Source organism: Sarcophilus harrisii, chromosome 4 (genome assembly GCF_902635505.1).
Source record: "Sarcophilus harrisii chromosome 4, mSarHar1.11, whole genome shotgun sequence".
Taxonomy (NCBI): Eukaryota; Metazoa; Chordata; class Mammalia; order Dasyuromorphia; family Dasyuridae; genus Sarcophilus; species Sarcophilus harrisii.
Window position 1 is genome coordinate 362,649,167 of NC_045429.1, and position 18,360 is coordinate 362,667,526.

General features: G+C 37.5%; 1 protein-coding gene across 1 annotated transcript in view; it reads left to right on the forward strand.

The window, feature by feature from the left end:
* Positions 1-201: 201 nt before the first annotated feature.
* FCRL6 (Fc receptor like 6) overlaps positions 202-18,360 on the forward strand; it is a 36,045-nt gene continuing 17,886 nt past the window's right edge. Inside the window, exons 1-4 of the mRNA XM_023502092.2 lie at positions 202-419; positions 11,223-11,243; positions 12,129-12,374; positions 17,674-17,931. Coding sequence (XP_023357860.1) covers positions 389-419; positions 11,223-11,243; positions 12,129-12,374; positions 17,674-17,931 — 556 coding nt within the window. The 5' untranslated portion in view covers positions 202-388. The remainder of the gene's footprint in view (positions 420-11,222; positions 11,244-12,128; positions 12,375-17,673; positions 17,932-18,360) is intronic.

The following is an 18,360-nucleotide window of genomic DNA, read 5'->3' on the forward strand; positions in this document are numbered from 1 at the left end:
ATCATAATTATTTCTGGCCATGTTTACCATTCTTTTAATCTCCAAAGGCCCAAATCTGAGTTTTTTGAGATTCCCATGAGTGATGCAATTTCACTAGTCATACTCTATATTCCTTTCCCATACTATCCCCATTTCTACTAAACCAAATAGATATTTAGAGAAGAGTATACTGAAGAAAACTCAGTTCTGTATCTACTTCCTTATATTGAAAGGAAACAATTGCCTGAAATTAGAATATTCCACTTCCTCTATACCTACTCCAGCCTAATGCCCTTGGGGCCCATATAACCCAGTCACAAAGGACAACCAACTCATATGTATCCACCTCCAGTCTGACCTACCTTCTATTGAAGAACTTGTACCTACTACCCCTTTCCTCCTGGGCCCCATGCTGCTGAAAGTGGCTCTGCTGCTCTTGGGTAAGTAAGCTCCAGGGGAGCCTCCTAAATCTCCCGGGACAGGAATTTCAGAATGGGAAATCTGGGAGCTTGGATTTTTCTCATCCAACTTTTGGAGCTAGAAATAGGAGAGAGTAAGGAAAGTGCAATAGTTTCATTTCCCCAATCCAGCCAAATCTGGCAGGGTGATTAGAGAAAATGAGAATCCAAGAACTTCAGAGTTGAAAAGGATCTCAGAAACCATCTAATCCAAGCCAAGTCAGAATGAGAATTCTCTCTATAATATCCCCTACTACCTTTTGCTTGAAGAATTCCAGAATACCCATACCCTTCTAAAGTAGCTGATTCTACTTTGGGTCAGTTTTGTTAAAGAAAAAAAAACTTTTTTCCTTTATCAATTTCCCTAATAAACTGTACAGATCACAACTGAAAACAATACTTTTCATGTGGCCTGACATTTTTCTTTATATGTAGCCAAATATACCTCTACAGCTTCCACACATTGCTCCCACTGTCTCTGGCACCAAACAGAAGGAGCTGAATCCTTCAGCTGTGGGACAGCTGACTCATATTTTTGTGTTCCTCTCAAGCATCTATTATCCCAGTATTTTATGAAATGTAAGGGTTCATAAAATATATTTCAAATTGACCACCTTGCAGGTTGATTGATTGAACTCTTAACTTATTTTCCATTTTTATAAACAGTTTCATAAAGGAGGAAAAAATGGGATTTATTAAAAGGAATCTATGTGGAGGTACAGAGATCTCATCAACTTCCCATAGGGAAGTATGTAACCAAGGTCAAGTCATAGTAAATCCTAAATCTTGTTTCTTCTTTGCAACCTCTACCAACATTTTTACCCCAAGCAAGTCAGGTTGTAATATATATCAGGGAAAATCTTGGAAGGTGAAAAAAAAGAAAGAAATCACAAAATAGAGCAGCCCAAAGGAAGGTGTGAAGTGTGGTCATGGGAGGACCAGTTTAACTACTTGCCTTGGTATGGAAGGGCTATCATATGTTTAGAGCTAAAAAAGATGTTGGAGTCCATCCATTCTAACCCTCTCACTTTGCCAATGAGAGTACTGAGGCACATAAAAGCCCATTAACTTGCCCAAGATTACACAACTAGACAGAGGAAGGAATTGAACTAGTCTTGCTGACCCAGGTCTTGCTCTCTATCAACTACATCGGGGACTTGACAACAGCTGAAAGGGAATCCTTTTCACAAACTACCTTGCAGTCATGTCCTGGATTACAGAAGTACAGTTAGACATTCAACGGGTCAGGAGTCTTTGCCCAGAAATTTAATTCTTAAGTGGATCTGAGAACTGTTCCACACCCTTGTAATTTCTATCCAAATGTATTGGATGTGTCCTCCAGAGCTCAGCTTCTTAAACTGTGGTTGATGACCCCATATAGAGACTTGTAACTGAAGGTAGGCGTCACAAAATTATGGTTCAATAAATGATTTGATTATCAATAAATGTTTGATTTGTATACTTATTTTATATAACATATATCTAGGGTTACATAAAAATTTCTCAGGTAAAAATGAATTGTGAGAGAAGAAAGTTTAAGAAGTCCTGCTTAGAATAACAGCTGAATCTGTTTTTTCTTCCACTTTATACCTCTTCTGAAATTTAAGCATCACTATTGTGATATCATGATACTTAAGGTATAGGTGTGTGTCCTCAGTCCTCAGTGGATGCCCCAAGTGACCCTTTGGGGAATTTGTTTTTGAGTCCTACTCCTTTTTCTGAATAATTCAGGATTAGTTACTCTTGGGATCTGAAGAAAGTCATTGGAAGGAAGGATTGATCAAATCATCTTATTAACATTATTTCACATTATTAGCAAAATTGTCCTTTAAGTGAGTCATTTTACAATGAACTAACCACTACAACTCAGGAAAAAAGAAATAGAACACAGGCATAAATGAAATCCAAGAAATTCAAGAGAAAAGTTTATTGAATAAAGTCAATAGAAGCCTCAAAACAGATAGAAATAACACTAAGTATTCCTTATATCTGTGTCATCAATTGGTCTCCACTAACTGTCCAAAATGACCACCAGTGGGGGACAAAAAAAAGGAAGGCAAAGTGGCTATTAGGAAAAGAGAAAATGGGAATCCTCCTAAACATTCAAAGGAGGATTTCTATATGAAACACAGTTGGGAGAATGATGACAGCCTAAGCTCAGGTGGGTGCTAGAATTAAAGGGAACAACTTTTTCTGGGCGTTAATACCAAAGATAGTCCTGGTGGAGAGGGGGATGTCAGAGAGATAAGAGGTAGCTTTCCTTTTTATTTTTTAAGGTTACATCTCAGACACATATTCCAGATGATTTAATTTTCTTCTGAGGACTTTAAGCCATTCTATGAATGGAATGGAATGGGAAGGGAGGGCTCATAAGATTTATCCTTATCTTTGCTTAGGCTAAGAGAATCTTTTAGTAAAAGAAAAAACAAAAAAATCTACTTCACTTTGGCTAAACTGAACATATCACAGTTTTGAAAACAGGAAGAGATCTTCTCCACAGTTTTGGGATGTAAGTCAAAATAGCGAAATTGCATAGGTAGCTGAAAATAAGAATAATCACTCTAAGGAACTGCATATGTGTGATCACTCACTTGTTTGACAGTAGTGCAGGGGAATGGCTTCAGAGAGTACAATTTAGCCTTAGTTGGAAGGAATAGCAGCTTTCACCTTAAATGTTACATATGAATTTTAACCTCAATAAATATCATTTGAATGGTAAGGGAAAACTTAACATGAATTCTAAAATTAAGGAGGAAAAAGGTTTCAGTATATCAACATAGCTACATATACATGTATACATTCTCTAGCAAGCAATTTCAGTTCACTGAGGTTTAAGAAAGAAGTTACAACATTGCACTTAGGGAAGTTACAATAATCCTAAATTGCATTTATATGCATTACTAAATGAAGTCTAGAACTAAAGAGACACGATTTTATGGAAAATTTGGCAGCACTTAAAAGTTCTGTTGGTACTTACTGCAGCAGAAATTCATTTATTGGCTACCTTCCTTAAATACATAGTAAGGTAGCATGTCACTACATTAATTATCCAAAGAGGGAATATAATATCTAATGTGTTCACTAGGTGGCAATATACTCAAGCCCACAAACTGAGAGGTCAAACCTGAGAGGGACTCTCAGCGTTTCCCATACCAGGAAACTGTATGGCACTGATGATTAGGCAAGTTTAAAACTCTTACTGGACTAGTTCTGAATTTAGATGAGTAAATAATTGAATATTATTCATATGAAAGCACATGTTTAAAACCAGCCTTCAACATTACATTTGAATTTTCCTGCCTCCCCAAATCCACAAGGTTCTGGCAATCAGCAAATGTGACAATTGCTAGAACTACTTGATTTATTTAATATAACAAAAATGCCAGGGACAAGGTTTCAGCCCTTCTACATGGGAGTTCTGACACCAGCCATACCCCCAAACCTCCTCCTGGTTGCCCTCCTAGTTTCTGCAGGGATTATCCCAAACCTTTCCTATACCACCCAAGCTATAGGGGAAAAAAACAAAGAAAAGTATTGCATGTAGGATCTACCTAGGGATCAGAATTGTAACTGTAAGCAGAAGAGAGCAGAAGAAGTACAGGGAGAGAGATGTCTTCCCCCTTTTCTCATCGATATGAAAGGAGTCACAGCAGCTGCCGATCTCCCTACCCTGATTTAGTTAGTTGCTCTGATCTCCAGTCTCCAGATCATATTGGGTCATTTCCATGGGCAGGGTTTGAACCTGGAAGAGAAAGTGTCTGTAGAAGGCCACACCCATAGTTTTAGTCTAAAAGCTGTGATTTTACCTCCTTTTGTCTAACTTGGCAAACAGGAAAACTCCTTCAACTGGCAAAGAAAGGAAGGCGATAAAATCAGTACTGGATGCCAAAGTGCAGATCTAATTTCCTTCCTCCTACTGCATGGCTTCCTATTCATTGTGAGGCTCTACTGGTGGGAATGCTGATATTTTCTAGTGAAGATTAAGTTCCTGACCTACAGCCACAATTAATAGGTGTTAGAGGTGGGCTAAGTTATTCCCTAAATTCCCTAAAATTTGAATACTGAACACTTCTTAGGGCAACCTAACTTGAAGGAGTCGAAATAGATGATCTTTTTATGAGGCAGCTGATGATATAATAGCTAGAGTCCTGAGCATGTAATCAGAATTCCTAAATTCAAATCTAGCTTCAGATATTTACTAGCTGTGTGACCCCGGTCAAGTCATTTAACCTCTGTCTCAATTTCCTTAAAGAAAATAATAATACAGTACCTACCTTGGCGTTGAGGGAATTAATTGAGATAATATTTTTAAATTAAAATATTTTCCTTATGGCACAGTGTCTGGCACAAACTAGATTCTCTATAAATGCTTATTCTCTTCCTTTAATGTTCTTGCGGCTTTAAATCCTATAATCTTCTTGATTCTTAATTTGTTAATCCAAAGTATTACTTATCACTCCTAGTTTTGTGTCCTACATAAATAATAATTAGTCATTGATTTTTTAAAAAAACTTAACATTTGAAGAAGATATGGTTAGAAATGGGGTAAATTCATACTTTTAGTAGAGCTATTCGATCAGCTATAAATCCACCTCCACATAAGGTCCAGCTTACATCCCTTCATTAGGTTTTTGAGGACATCATGAGAAACTTGGTTATCGGCCTTTGAGAAGTGTCCCCTGATTCCATGTGGATGGTGTTTTTTTCCCATTCCACTGTATTGTTTCAATATGAATACATAGTTATTTTCCCCTCCCTTGAAATCTTTAAGAAGAGACTAAATAACTATTGAGAGATTATAAGGAAACTATTTGTGAATGAATTGAATGATTTCAAGATCAATCTATCATTCAATAAGTGTTGATTAAGCATCTACTATATGCCAGTCATCATGTTAAACACTAGAGATAGAGACAAATTTGAGAGTCCCCTGCTCTCAAGGATCTTTCATTCTGTCAACAAAGACAACGTGCATGTATCCAGATATAAAGACAAACAAAATAAATACAGGGTCATTTCAAGAGGGAGATAACAACTGGGGGCATCAGGAGAGGCATCATATAGAAGGGGGGATGAGTTTAAGGTAATCCCAGCTCTAAATCAATTATTCTATGGCCTTTATCGATGACTACCTCTCTATGAACCAGAAAGAAGAATATCCTTCCCTACTAAGGGACCCTTGGTTCTGAGTCCATGAAGAATAAGGTTCCATCCCAGAGGAATCTGACTTCTAAAAGTGAGAAATCAGGCTTGTCTGACTCTCTGACTCATTACATTCTTATCCCAGAATTCTGGGAAAAATCTCTTAAAGTTTAGATTTGGTTCATATCTACAGGCTACCAAAATGGATAAACAGAATCTCTTCTTAAAAAGTACTGGATATAAGGCAAGGAAATGAGAATAAACATTAATTAAATGCCTCCTATGCACTAAGTATTATCCTGAGCACTCTATAGGTATTATCTCATTTGATCCTCTTCACAACTCTGGTATGCAGATACTGTGTTTTTTTCCCATTTTATAGTTAAGAAAACTGAGGCTAAGTGACTTGTCCAGGATCATAAAGCCATTAGCATCTGAGATAGATTTGAATTCAAGTCTTCCCTGACTCCATGCCCAGCATTCTATCCATTTTACTCCCTAGTACTTCCTCAAGTGATTCTTTAAAATATTATCTTATCTGATATACAAAATGGATCAGAAATAGGGCAACTATAGATTCATAATTATGAATTGACTAATATATAAAGTACAATATAATAACTAACATCCTTGTGGTACTCTCCTGGGAAATGAACATTAAAACACAAAACATTTCATAGGATTGCTGAATTAGCATATCACCTTTATTTTGGTTCTGACTCAAGGGCCACATCTTCTGGCAAGCCAGGATATGGTTTAGGCTCATCCTTGTAAACTTGGTCATCTCCTTCAAGAAGCTTTTGAAAATGCCACCTCAGAACTCAGGAATTCTCAATCTTTCAAACTCATAGAATTGCTCCTAAGTCAACCTACTATGCATCTCAAGAGAGCTGTTCAATCTCCTGTATCCAAAAGAGCATAAGAGATAGGTGGGGCTTTAAAATTCAGTTTTAAATTCATTTGCAGTAGCTCATGTTCTTACTTCTGTGAATAGTGTTGAGGAATTCTTTCAATCTCTTGGGAAACCCGTAACTGTCAGCATGCTTCCAATGACTATGGGTCAAATTTAGGAGGCTAAACTGAAAGTAAAGAGCTCCATTAGTAAAGTAACAAATCTGTTGTCACTGATAGCAAAGTTAGATTCCTGGGGTACAGGTTCTATTTTTATGACCTTTCAGGTCTGCTTTGAGTACAGAGCCAATCAACAGCATTTTGGTAGTCATTTTTTAATTATTGTTCAGTTGTTTCAGTCATCTCCAACTCTTCCAGATCCCATTTGAGATTTTCTTGGTGCAAGTTGGTCTCCCTTAAATCCAATTCATGGGTAATTAAAGATATCACTATAAGATATATTAATCCTCTTCAAAAAACAAACATCATCAATTGGAGAGTGATTTGCCATTTCCTTCTCTAGCTCATTTCACAGATGAGGAAGCTGAGACAAACGGAGTTTTAAGTGACAAAATTACGCAGCCAGTAAGCATCTGAGGCTTGATTTGAACTGAGGAAGATGAGTCTTCCTGACTTCACCCCTGCACTCAATCCACTGGGCCAACTAGCTGTGCATTGTAGCAATTTAGGATGATGTAAAGCATATGACAGAAGAGTGAGGAATAGAAAAGGAGTTAGGGAAATAGTCAAGAAAGAAAAGAGGAATACTTGGAATGCAAGTGGTAGGATAAATTATTAAAATGAGAAAATATCCCCTGTTCAAGGTCAGGAAACAAGAGAAAGCAACTAAACAGTTTTAAAATTGTGAAACAGTCCTTTTAGACATAACTACAGGGTCTCTTATCCAAAGACAGAAAGTAGTTGTTACAACTACGGATGAGACCACCTGCTTTACTGTGTCCTTGAGTAGAGATTGGAAAATTTCTAATAATAGGTCACCAGGTGGCTAAGGGATTTCTACATTGTTATTCCATCAAGAAGATGCAAAATAATTATGGTTCCTATTTTCCCCACACACAAAAGCCACCAGGGCAGAGGTGGGGACTTCCTTCAAAGAAGAACTGTTAGCATTCAATACCACATACTCAGAAGAGAACAGGAATATAAGACGTTTCTCCTTCTAACATCCCCTGGATGAGAGATTCTTCCTGTTCAATCTATTCCCATTGTGGGGTGGAGGAACATATGGGGACAACCAGAAACCTCTGGTTATATATGTCCTTTTTATCAAGAGGCTAACCAAAAGGAACCAGGCTCTACAGGATGGTCACTGTTACATAGGTTTTTAGAGTTGGGAATAATTTTAGATATGTTTTCCAAATCTTTCATTTTAAAAATGAGGAAACTCAGGCCTTAAGGAGGGGAAGTGACTTGCCCAAAATTATATAGGTAATTAGCAATAGAGCCAAAGGTTTAAACATGGGTTATTTAGTTCCAAATACAGCATTTTTTCCACTATACTTTACACAAATTGTAAGTTTCACACAAAGTACTAAAAATTTGTCTTGTGTAAGTTCCTAATAGAATACCAGAGGCTAGGCAGAATCTCCTGTCAAAATGAAAGTGAAAAAAAAAAAAGAAAATAAGAGTTGTGAGAGACTGTCTTGAGGCCTCCTCTTTAAAGTAAAGATGAAGAATGGCTTGCTGGGTGGGGACAGGGAGAGGGATATCTTTAGAAATGAACATTATGTAAAAACAAAATATGTCAATGCAAATTTTATGAATAAGATGGGAGAATTAATACTTTCATAGCCTACTTGATAGGGTTATAAGTATCAGATAGGATACTTTGTAAGAATAAAGTGCAATATAAATGCAAGCTATCTTTATAATTCTCCCATAGGGATTCCCACAGGGACTCTGTGTCCATTCTGATTGTGCCTGACCATTGTGCCTACTGAACCATTTATAGTCTTTCTGTTCTGTACTAGATCGTGGCTTTGCAAATCTGATTCCTCTTCTCCATTTACTCCTAGGGCTTATTGGTTGAAAACCCTGCCTTCCTGTCCTTCAGGGTAGCATTCAAAAGTTCATAATTTGCTTTTATTTCATCCTTTCATTACTTCCAAGAGGTGGATCAACTTTTATTATCTAGTCCCTGCCTTAAGTTATTTCTGCTGCCTAACATGAAAATCACATATTCCTTGCCTACCCAAGTCTTTGGCTATCTGAGGAAACCTAATGGACTTCCCAGAATATTGTTTTTAAATGCATAAAACAAAATATATAAGATATTAAAGGACATTGATATTGAAATTAAGATGAAGATTTTTTTTCCATTTGTGTTTAAACACCCTCGACATGTGTCCACTGATCCTTGGGAGTCTATGGACCTCAGCCTGCTAGTTGGTCAGCCTGCTTTGTCTCTATCCATTCCAATTCATCTTCCACTCAGTTCTCAACCTGATCTTAAAGTACTTATATAACTACATCACTTCCCCATTCAACAAAACTCTCTGGCTCCCTTTTGCTTCTAGGATCAAAAATAAATTCTTTCCTTTGGTGATCAAAACCCTTCAGAATCTGGCCCCCTTCTACCTTTCCAGTCTTAGTCCTCGTTAAAAAAAATTAATACTCTTCAGCCTTGTGTTACTGTACTTCTTGCTATTGCTCAGTAGGACACATCATCTTTTGACTCAGGAAATTTTTCACTAGTTGTCCCTCTCATGTTTGGAATACTCTTCTTCCTCATCTCTACCTCCTGGCATCCTTCAAATCACAGCTAAATTCCTATCATATACCAGAAGCCTTCTCCAATTCCCCTTAATGCTAGAATCTCCCCTCTGTTCATTATTTATAATTTATCCTTTATATATCTTGTTTGGACAAGATTATTTGCAGGTTATCTCACCTATTAGATTGTAAACTCCTTAAGGGAAAGGACTATCTTTTGCCATTTTTTTTGTATCCTTAGTACTTAGCACTATGCTTGCTTGGCACATAATAGGTGCTTAATAAACATTTTTTGACTGTCTTACTGACTGACTGATGAAAAGTCTACTACCTTAAAAAGTAACCTAATCTATTTGGATAAATCCTTTAGGAAATTTTGATTGATTTGTTGATCCTAACTTTGCCTTTTTGCAACTTCCACCCATTTCCCCCTGTAAGACAAAGCAAAGTAAATCTAATCCCTCTCCATATGATAGTCTCTTAAAAATATGAACACAGCTGTCATAGGATCATAGAATCATATAGAATCATAGATTAAGGAAAATAGAAGAGATTTTAGAAGAACAGAGGAATCCAGGTCTACATATAGTTCACTACTCTCTCAAGAGTGGCTTGAATCAGATTAAAATGTAATTTGGACATTTAACAAAACAAATAAAAATACAATAAAACACTGATATGTTAATGCTATTTTCTAAGTAAATATACAGCCAGCAATGATCCTTATGTTGGATTTAATGGCTTTTGTCTCTAGCTATTTGTCAACATTGATCTAGTTCAATTCCCTCACTTTGCAGATGAGGAAACGAAGGCCCAAAGAAGTTGTTATTTATACAGATAGTCAGTGACACAGCCAGGTTCAAACCCAGATTATCTGATAACAATATTTATATGGTATTTTAAAGTTTGCAAAACACTTTCATATTTTATTCCATTTGATCCTCACAACAACCTTATGAAGTTACCTTATGCTGTTATTATTTCCATTTTTCAGATGTTATATACCCACTTTATAGATATAGATAAAGACATAGATATAGACATAGACATAGATATAGATCTAGATATGGATATAGATCCAGAGTTCACACAGTTAGTAAGTGCAGTCAAGTCTTGAAATAAATCAAAGAAAATCATGAGTTGAAGAAAAAAGTGTCTTTAATTGAGATAACAGGGTAGGAATCTGCCACCACTGGGGACATCCAATGGATTTTCCAATTCTAAGACCCACGAAAAAAGCTTCTTATATTTTTAGAATGAGAGGTGGAGGAGACATTATGGGATAGCAAGCAGGCCTGGTCATGAGACCCCAGCCACCCTCAGCAATCAGCGCAAGGAGAACCACTTTATTTTGGTTGTTTCACCCTTCATGCTATTTATTTCAGTGGAAGGGGACAAAGACCAGATTCCGCTACAAGACAGGATTTCAAGATGGGACTCAAGGTCTGACTCAGCCCAACCTAATCAATACTATCTTGCTAGGATTACTAACATGCTAACAAGTGACCCAATCCAATACTTCTCCCACTGCCAAGTTGTTTATGATTCCTATAAATATTACCTAAAACAATCTTGTGGCAGACATGTTGGAAGACATGGGGATACTTTACTATTTGGGACACCCCTCTGGGTGTCCTCTGATTCCTCTGAATCAGTAATGACTTGCAGTTAGAATAATCTTAAATTAAACAATTTTTTTCCCCTGGCAGACTAGTACCTAAATACAGACTACTGTTATTAGTGGAGATTTTTAATTCTTTGACTCATTTTGCTCTCCTATGTGTATATCTTGTCTCTCTAGCTATAGTGTCATATCCTTTAGGGCAGGAGGAAACTATCTTCTTTCTGTCCCTTTTATTTCCTGCTCCAAAATAAGACCTCATTTCTTAGCACCTGATACCCACAGTGAGCACTCAACAAAAACTTTTCCTACAATTGCACTAAATTTTAACCCCTCCTACCTATAAGAAAGCCCTTTCTGGGGTCTCACCTAATCTTCCTCTTTCTGCTCTCTTACAGCTCTATTCATTGGAAAGTTTGGTGAGTCCCATCTACCTTGTGTCTGCCTTCAGGCCTACATTCTGCCACTGTGTCTCAGCCCTGATTCCTCAGCAATCTAGGTATCTGTTTGAGGGGGAATCCCTTCATTCTCCAGAGCTTTTTGTGACAGTGATTGAAGGACTGTGAAAAGAACACAAATTTTACACTAATCTAATGCCCCCTCACTTCAGAGCTGGAGCCAGCATGAATTGTCCTTGTTCCACTACTTTTTAGCTTGCCCACTAATCCCTTCTGTGCTATCTGGGACCTAGAGGGAGAGGTCCAGAACAACTTCCTCTCTGGGATCTAGAGGGAAGGTCCAGAACAACTTCCTCTCTGGAATCTAGAGGGAAAGGTCCAGAGCAACTTTCTTTCACCTCACCAAAGACTCTGGGCTTTATTCCCCCCCCCCACTACACACACACACACACACACACACACATATATATATCTATCTTTTAATCCTCACTAGAAATTATGGGGCTAATACTCTACTCAGTGAGGGTCTTGAGGCTCCCTTTCTCCTATTAAGGACCCTTTCCTGATATCCCTGAGCTTCGCCTCTTCCCACTCTTACTCTGATCCTACTTTTTCCTCACTAAGAGTTATTTTGAGCCTTATTCTCCTTTCACTGAGAACCCCGACTCTCACTTCCCATCACTGAGCAGCATGTGAATATCATTTCCATCTCATAGAGCACCCTGAACCTTCCGCCCTCTGAGACTGGAGGTTCACTATTGCACCAACGATACTAAATCTCAGATTAAGGGCCCTAAATTTCCCTTACTTCCAGTATGGGCCTCTAGACCTTACTCTCCCTCTTCTTTCAGAAACCTGAGCTACTAGTCCCTGTTATCTGCATATCTTTCTCTTTTTACATCTCAGATGTCATCGCAAAGCCCATCCTGTCTCTTCAACCTCCATGGACCACTTTCTTTTTTCATGAGAAAGTAAATCTGACTTGTGAGCATCTGGATCTCATCGGATTAGGAAACATCCAATGGTACAAACAGGGAAAGAAGTTTCACAAAACCTCTACAAACACCATTATAATCTTGGAAAGTGGACAGTACAGCTGTGGGAATGAGGATTCTGCCCTTAGTGACCCTGTAACCATCACATTCTCGAAGGGTGAGAAAAGGACATTGTATCACTCCAGAAAGTCATGTCACATTTATCATTTACAAATCCCAAGAGGATGTATTGGGGACTCAACTTTGGGGGTCTTCTTTCCCCTGGCATCCCATATTCTTTCTAGGAACTAGCAGAAGCCTAGTCTATATCTAGAATTTGAAGAAGAGATAAAATCTTGGGGAGATCAATGGAGACAGGTACTAGTGACTCAAGTGATGGAGATGCTTTTGGCAGTAATAACTGTCCATTTGTTCTAACCTTATAAGGGAACTCAGAATCAGGAATGGAAAGGGAGGTAAGGAGGATTTTTTAAATGAGTTATGAAGAGTTTTTCTATGATTAAACTATTATAGAGATCCAATAAGAAATATCTACTATTGCAGAGTTCTATTTATAATCAGAGTTGTCTAGGAATACTAAAAAGTTAAGTGACTTGGCCAGAATCACACAGCCAGGATATGTCATAGATGAAACATAAGTCCAGCTCAGCCCAATTCTGAGAGCACCCAACTATCCACAGGGGCAGGTTTCCTCTCGAATGAAAAATATTGAAAAAGAAAGAGGCAGAAAGGGAGGGAGGGAAAGAGGAGGAGGAATGAAGGGACAGAAAAAAAAAGGTAAAAAGGAGAAGGAGAGGGGGAAAAGGAAAAGACAAAGAAAAGAAAGATAGGAAGAAGAAAAATGTTATTCCATAGCCCCTGGACCCTGGCACCAAGTGAAGAACTCTCACTGAGAAGAAAGGATGTCACCTTGGGATTACTGAGGAACATGCCGAGGGACCAGTATGTAAGCTTGGAGAGGGGAGACAGAAGGAAGAAGTATCATGAGTGGGGTTCTAAATGACTCAGAAAATCATGTTATGATTGATGTAACATTGATGAATGACATTAAGATTATTCAAATAGTCAACAAATATTTACTGATGAAATTGTTTTTAAAACAACTTTTTATTGATATCCTTTGTTTTTAAATTCCCTAAATTTCCCCTTTGTGTCTTTTCCCAGAGAGCCATCCCATGTGACAAAGATTTTCTATTAAAGAAAAGAAGGAAGAAGAAAAAAATAAAACTGTAAAATTCATCAACATATCAAAAAACAACCCACAAACCCTAACTATAGTTAAGTCACAGATTGTGCATGCACATATGCACACACACACACTCTGCAAAGTAGTGATGAAAAATGTTTCCTTTTTTTTTTTCAAATCAAGCTTGTTCTTTGTAATTTTATAACATTCATTTTCAGTTTTTTGTGGTTGTTCTTTTCATTTTCATTGTGGTAATAATGTATATTATTTTCTTGACTCTTTAATTATGCATCAGTTCATATAAGTCTTTCCATGCTTCTCTGTATCCATTCCATTTATCATTTCTTATAATATTCAATTACATTCATTTACCATAATGTTTTAGCCATTCCTCATTATGATAGGCATCTATCAATTATAATATCATTCATTAAGTACTTAGCATTTGAAATGTACTGTGCTAGATATCAGGGAAAATATTAAAAAAAATTAATTCTATTTTATTTTATTTTCATTTCCAAATTCTCTTCCTCCCTTCTCCTCTCCCACCCATTGAAAAAACGGGGGCGGGGGAAGGAGGAGGGAGTAAATACTCTTGACAAATAATGTATAATCATACAAAACAATTTCCCACATTAACCATAACCATGTCCAAAAAGCAAGAGAGAAAATAGCTTCAATTTATATTCTAAGTACTTCAGTTCTTAAGATACAAAAAAAAAGCCCTTCTAAATACTCTTTATTCTCTTAGATTCTAAGACACCACATACTCCTGGTTCTCTTTCTAACACTCTAAAATGTTTTTTATTTGTCCCTACTACTGTTTTCCTCCGCTTTCTGACCCCTTTAGGTCGATCTTTCCTAAGTTCCTCTCCTTGATCCTTTCCTTTTTTTTCTCTACATTATCTCATTCATAGCCCCAAGTTCATTATCATCTCTATTCAGACAACACACAAAACTGCACCTATTTTCCAAGTTTCAGATTTGTCTCCAACAATCTGATAGCTCCACCCAGATTTCCCACTGACATCTCAAACACATATTCAAAGCAAATATTATTTTCCATTCCAAACCTTCTCCCTCTGATTTCACTATTTCATTCATAACATAATCCATACAGTTTGAAATGTCTGCATTACTTTTTAACTCTCTCCTCTCCTTTACACCTGAATCTTTCATCTTCAATATCTCATATCTGACCCTATTTGTCTATTCCCATTGCCAATATCCTTGTACCAGTCCTTATTAATCAACCAACCAACAAGCATTTATTAAACACTTAATATATGCCAGGTACTAGAAGAAGTGTTTGGGATAAAAAGAGAAAGCACAAAATGCTAATACACCTATATCAAAAACCATCTAGTTGGTCCTCCCATTTATATTGTCCCCCTCCCCACTCATATTTATCCTTCACACCCCTGCCAAACTTGTATTGGGCCTAGATCTTGTTATGCCATTTTCTTAGCTCAAAAATTTTCAATGATTTCCTACTGCCTCCTGAGTAAAATTAAAACTCATTTGTTTTATTTCTGTCCTTCTACAATCTGGCACCATCCCTAGCTTTTCAGTCATATCTCATGTGAATCTCCTCCATTTCAATTAAAGTAAAATAACATTTAAAAAACAAAAACAAAAAACAAGAATGTATTGAGAGTCCATTATGTGCCAGACACTGCACTTAGTGCTAGAGATAGAGTAAAAAATAAAACAATCTCTTCCCTCAAAGAGCTTACATTTTACTTTTAAAAGTAGGGTATACACAGATAAGAACATAGACAATATATACTAAGGAAATCTATTATTTTGCAAGAACAACTTCTAACAATTTAGGAAAGGTATCATATAGAAAGTGCCATTTGATCTGAGCCTTGAATGGAACTAAGGAATTCCAGAAACAGAGGAAAAGGGGATATATTTCAGGGATGAAAACTGCTATTTCTCCTTTGTTCTTGAAGAGTACCAATGACAAAGGTGATGTCTTAACTTGCAAGTGAGTTGTATTTAAGTGAGGCAAATCTGTACAAAGATATCAGGCTCCAGAATCATCAAAGTCCAGTGGCAAGGCATAGGTCAATATGACTGGATGCAGTAGGAGACTTTATCCTTTTTAAGATAAGGTCTTTCCCAGGTCTCAGTTTGTCAGAGGCAGTGCCCATTCAGTGATTAAAGGCTGGGTATGAATGGAGGCAAAAGATGCCCTATTTTGCCTTCCTCTAAGCTTTCCACACGTAAGGGTATGACTCCCCTAGGAAGAAGAAGAAGAGGAAAAGGAGGAAGAAGAGGAGAAAAGCATGAGAAACAGTCTCCACAGAAATCTATCTAGAGTCAGGAGATAGAAAAACTCTCGTGATGAGCCAGCCCTCCAGTTGGACCTGAAGGGATAATGAGTTTGAAATGCTATTGCCTATGTGTGTAGTTTCTTTTTTATACTAAAGACAATAAATAGTCCCTGGTACTTTTAGAGAAAGGGGATAATAAGCCTATGTTCCAGAAATATCAATTCAATTGCTGTGTGTGGAAGATGGGGGGTAGCTAGCTGGCAATGTATATAGAGTACAGGACCTAAAGTCACGAAGACTCATCTCCCTTCAAATCTGGCCTCAGATACTTATTGTCTGACACTGGGCAAGTCAATTCACTCTGCCTCAGTTTCCTCATCTGCAAAAATGAGCTAGAGAAGGAAATGACAAACCACTCCAGTATTCTTGCCAAGAAAACGCAAATGGGGTCATGAAGATCTGGACACAACTGAACAACAACATGGAGAATAGCTTAAAGAGAGAAGAGACTGGAGATGTGTTGTCTCATTAGGAGACAAGAGCAGTAGTCTGAATGAGACATGGTGAGTCTTTGAACTAGGTGATATTGAATGGAGAGAACAGGATAGATTTGAGAAATATAGTGAATACAGAATTAAAAAGACTTGGTAACTGATTGAATATGGGAGGTAAAGGAGAAACAGAAACTAGGATGCCACCCAGGTTGTAAATCTGGATGACTGAAAGCCTGGAAGTGCCCTCAATAGAAATGAGAAGTTAGGGAGAGAGGGAAACTTGAAGAGACAAGAAGTTCCATTTTGGACATTATAAGTTTGAGGTAGTTGTGAGATATTCAACTAGAGATGTACAGCAGAGAGATAGCTATGCAAGATTGGAGTTCAAGAGCAAGATGAGGGATGAATACATAGATTTAGATACACATTGATGATATTTTAACCCAAAAGAGCCATTAAGATCCACAACAGATAGTATATAGAGAGAAAAGGATCCAGGACAGAACCTTGGGGATACAACATATGTCAGAATTCATCAAAATGAAGAATTTCATCAACTAAGAAGATTCAATCACATAGGTAAGAGAAAAGCCAGGCAAGAGGAATGTCACAAAAAAAAAAACCCAGGCAGGAAGCTCTCTCCCATCCAGAAGGATGCTATCTAAAGAGATCAATTATAATGAAGATTGAGAAAAATATTGTTGGTCTAAATGTTTCAGAAAATGGGAAATCTTGGAGAAAATACTTTAGTCAAGTGAGGGAATCAGAAACTCTCAGAGTAAAAAGAGCAGCAGGGGATAGGAAGGAAGAGACACTAAATGTAGATGGCTTTTTGAAAATTGTGAAAGGAAAGAAAGATACAACTAATAGTCTGAAGTTGTCAGAGTCAAGTGACATTTTTCTTTGTGGGGGGTTGTTTTATTCTGTTTTAAAGAATGAAGTAGACATGTAGATAGCAGAAGAGTATGGGAAAAAAACACTGGATGGATACTCTAGCCCAATTAAGCTATTCACCAATCACTGCATATACCCTATATTTTACTACCTGGAATGCTTGGAATATCCTCCTACCTTCTTTTTCTGCCATTTAAGTGATCCTTTTAAAGCTAGCCACCTCATCCAAAAATTCTTCCCTAATACTCCCAAGCCAGCAATAATCTCTCCCCTTTCTGGATATGATATAGTATCATTCTCACATAATTATTGGTTATTATTATTATGCTCCTGGGACATCTCTCTTCAATATATGAAGCCTTCAACAGGTTATCCCAGTTTTACACCCACTCAAAACCAAGCTCACAATTCCCCACCAATGTGTTTATTTTGCTAGTCAGTCAGAGTGATGGGATCAGAAAAGACTTCAGGTAGCATCTAAACTATGATGTAAGGATGGATAGGATTTCTGTATCAGAAGCCATATGTCTAGAAACACTGGAGAAGAAAAAATAAAGGCAGATAGAAACAATCTTAGATTTATCTTCCTATATGTTACAGGATGGCTGGTCCTCCAGGCTCCTTATTCTGTTTTTGAAGGAGATGCTGTGATTTTACAATGCCAAGGATGGAAGAAATCTAAGTTATCCCGGGTTACATTTCACAAGTGGAAAAAATCCATTTATTTCACTGAAGAAAACAAAGCTCTGTCCATCAAAGCAGCAAGGAAAGAAGATAGTGGTCAGTACAGTTGTAGTGCATATGTGGAAAATCAAAAAAAAGAGCAAAGATCTACCCTTGTCATCCTTCAAGTCCAAGGTAAGATCACTTGGCCATGGGGTGGAGACTGTCAAGGATGACACCATTGGATATCATGAAGTCTCAGAATAGGACCCCATCCTTTGAGGTCCTCTATGACCTCTAGCTAGAAGGGCTGCTTCTCAAAAACATTCTAGAGCAGGCTGATGGAGGAAAGGAAAACAAGTCCTGGTGGATAAATCATAGTCTTATATTAAGGCTATTGAGTTCCTAGATCTGGGGATTGGGAGTCCCACTGTGGATAAGGAATAGAGAAGGGGAAATAATAAGCATTTATACAGAGCCAATTATGTGCCAGGGACAACTAGTGTGCTTTTGGATGGAGTGCAGGGCCTGGAGTCAGGAAAGCTCATCTTCCTGAGTTCAAACTTGGCCTTAGACATTTACTGTGTGACTCTGGGCAAGTCACTTACTTTTGTTTGCCTCAGT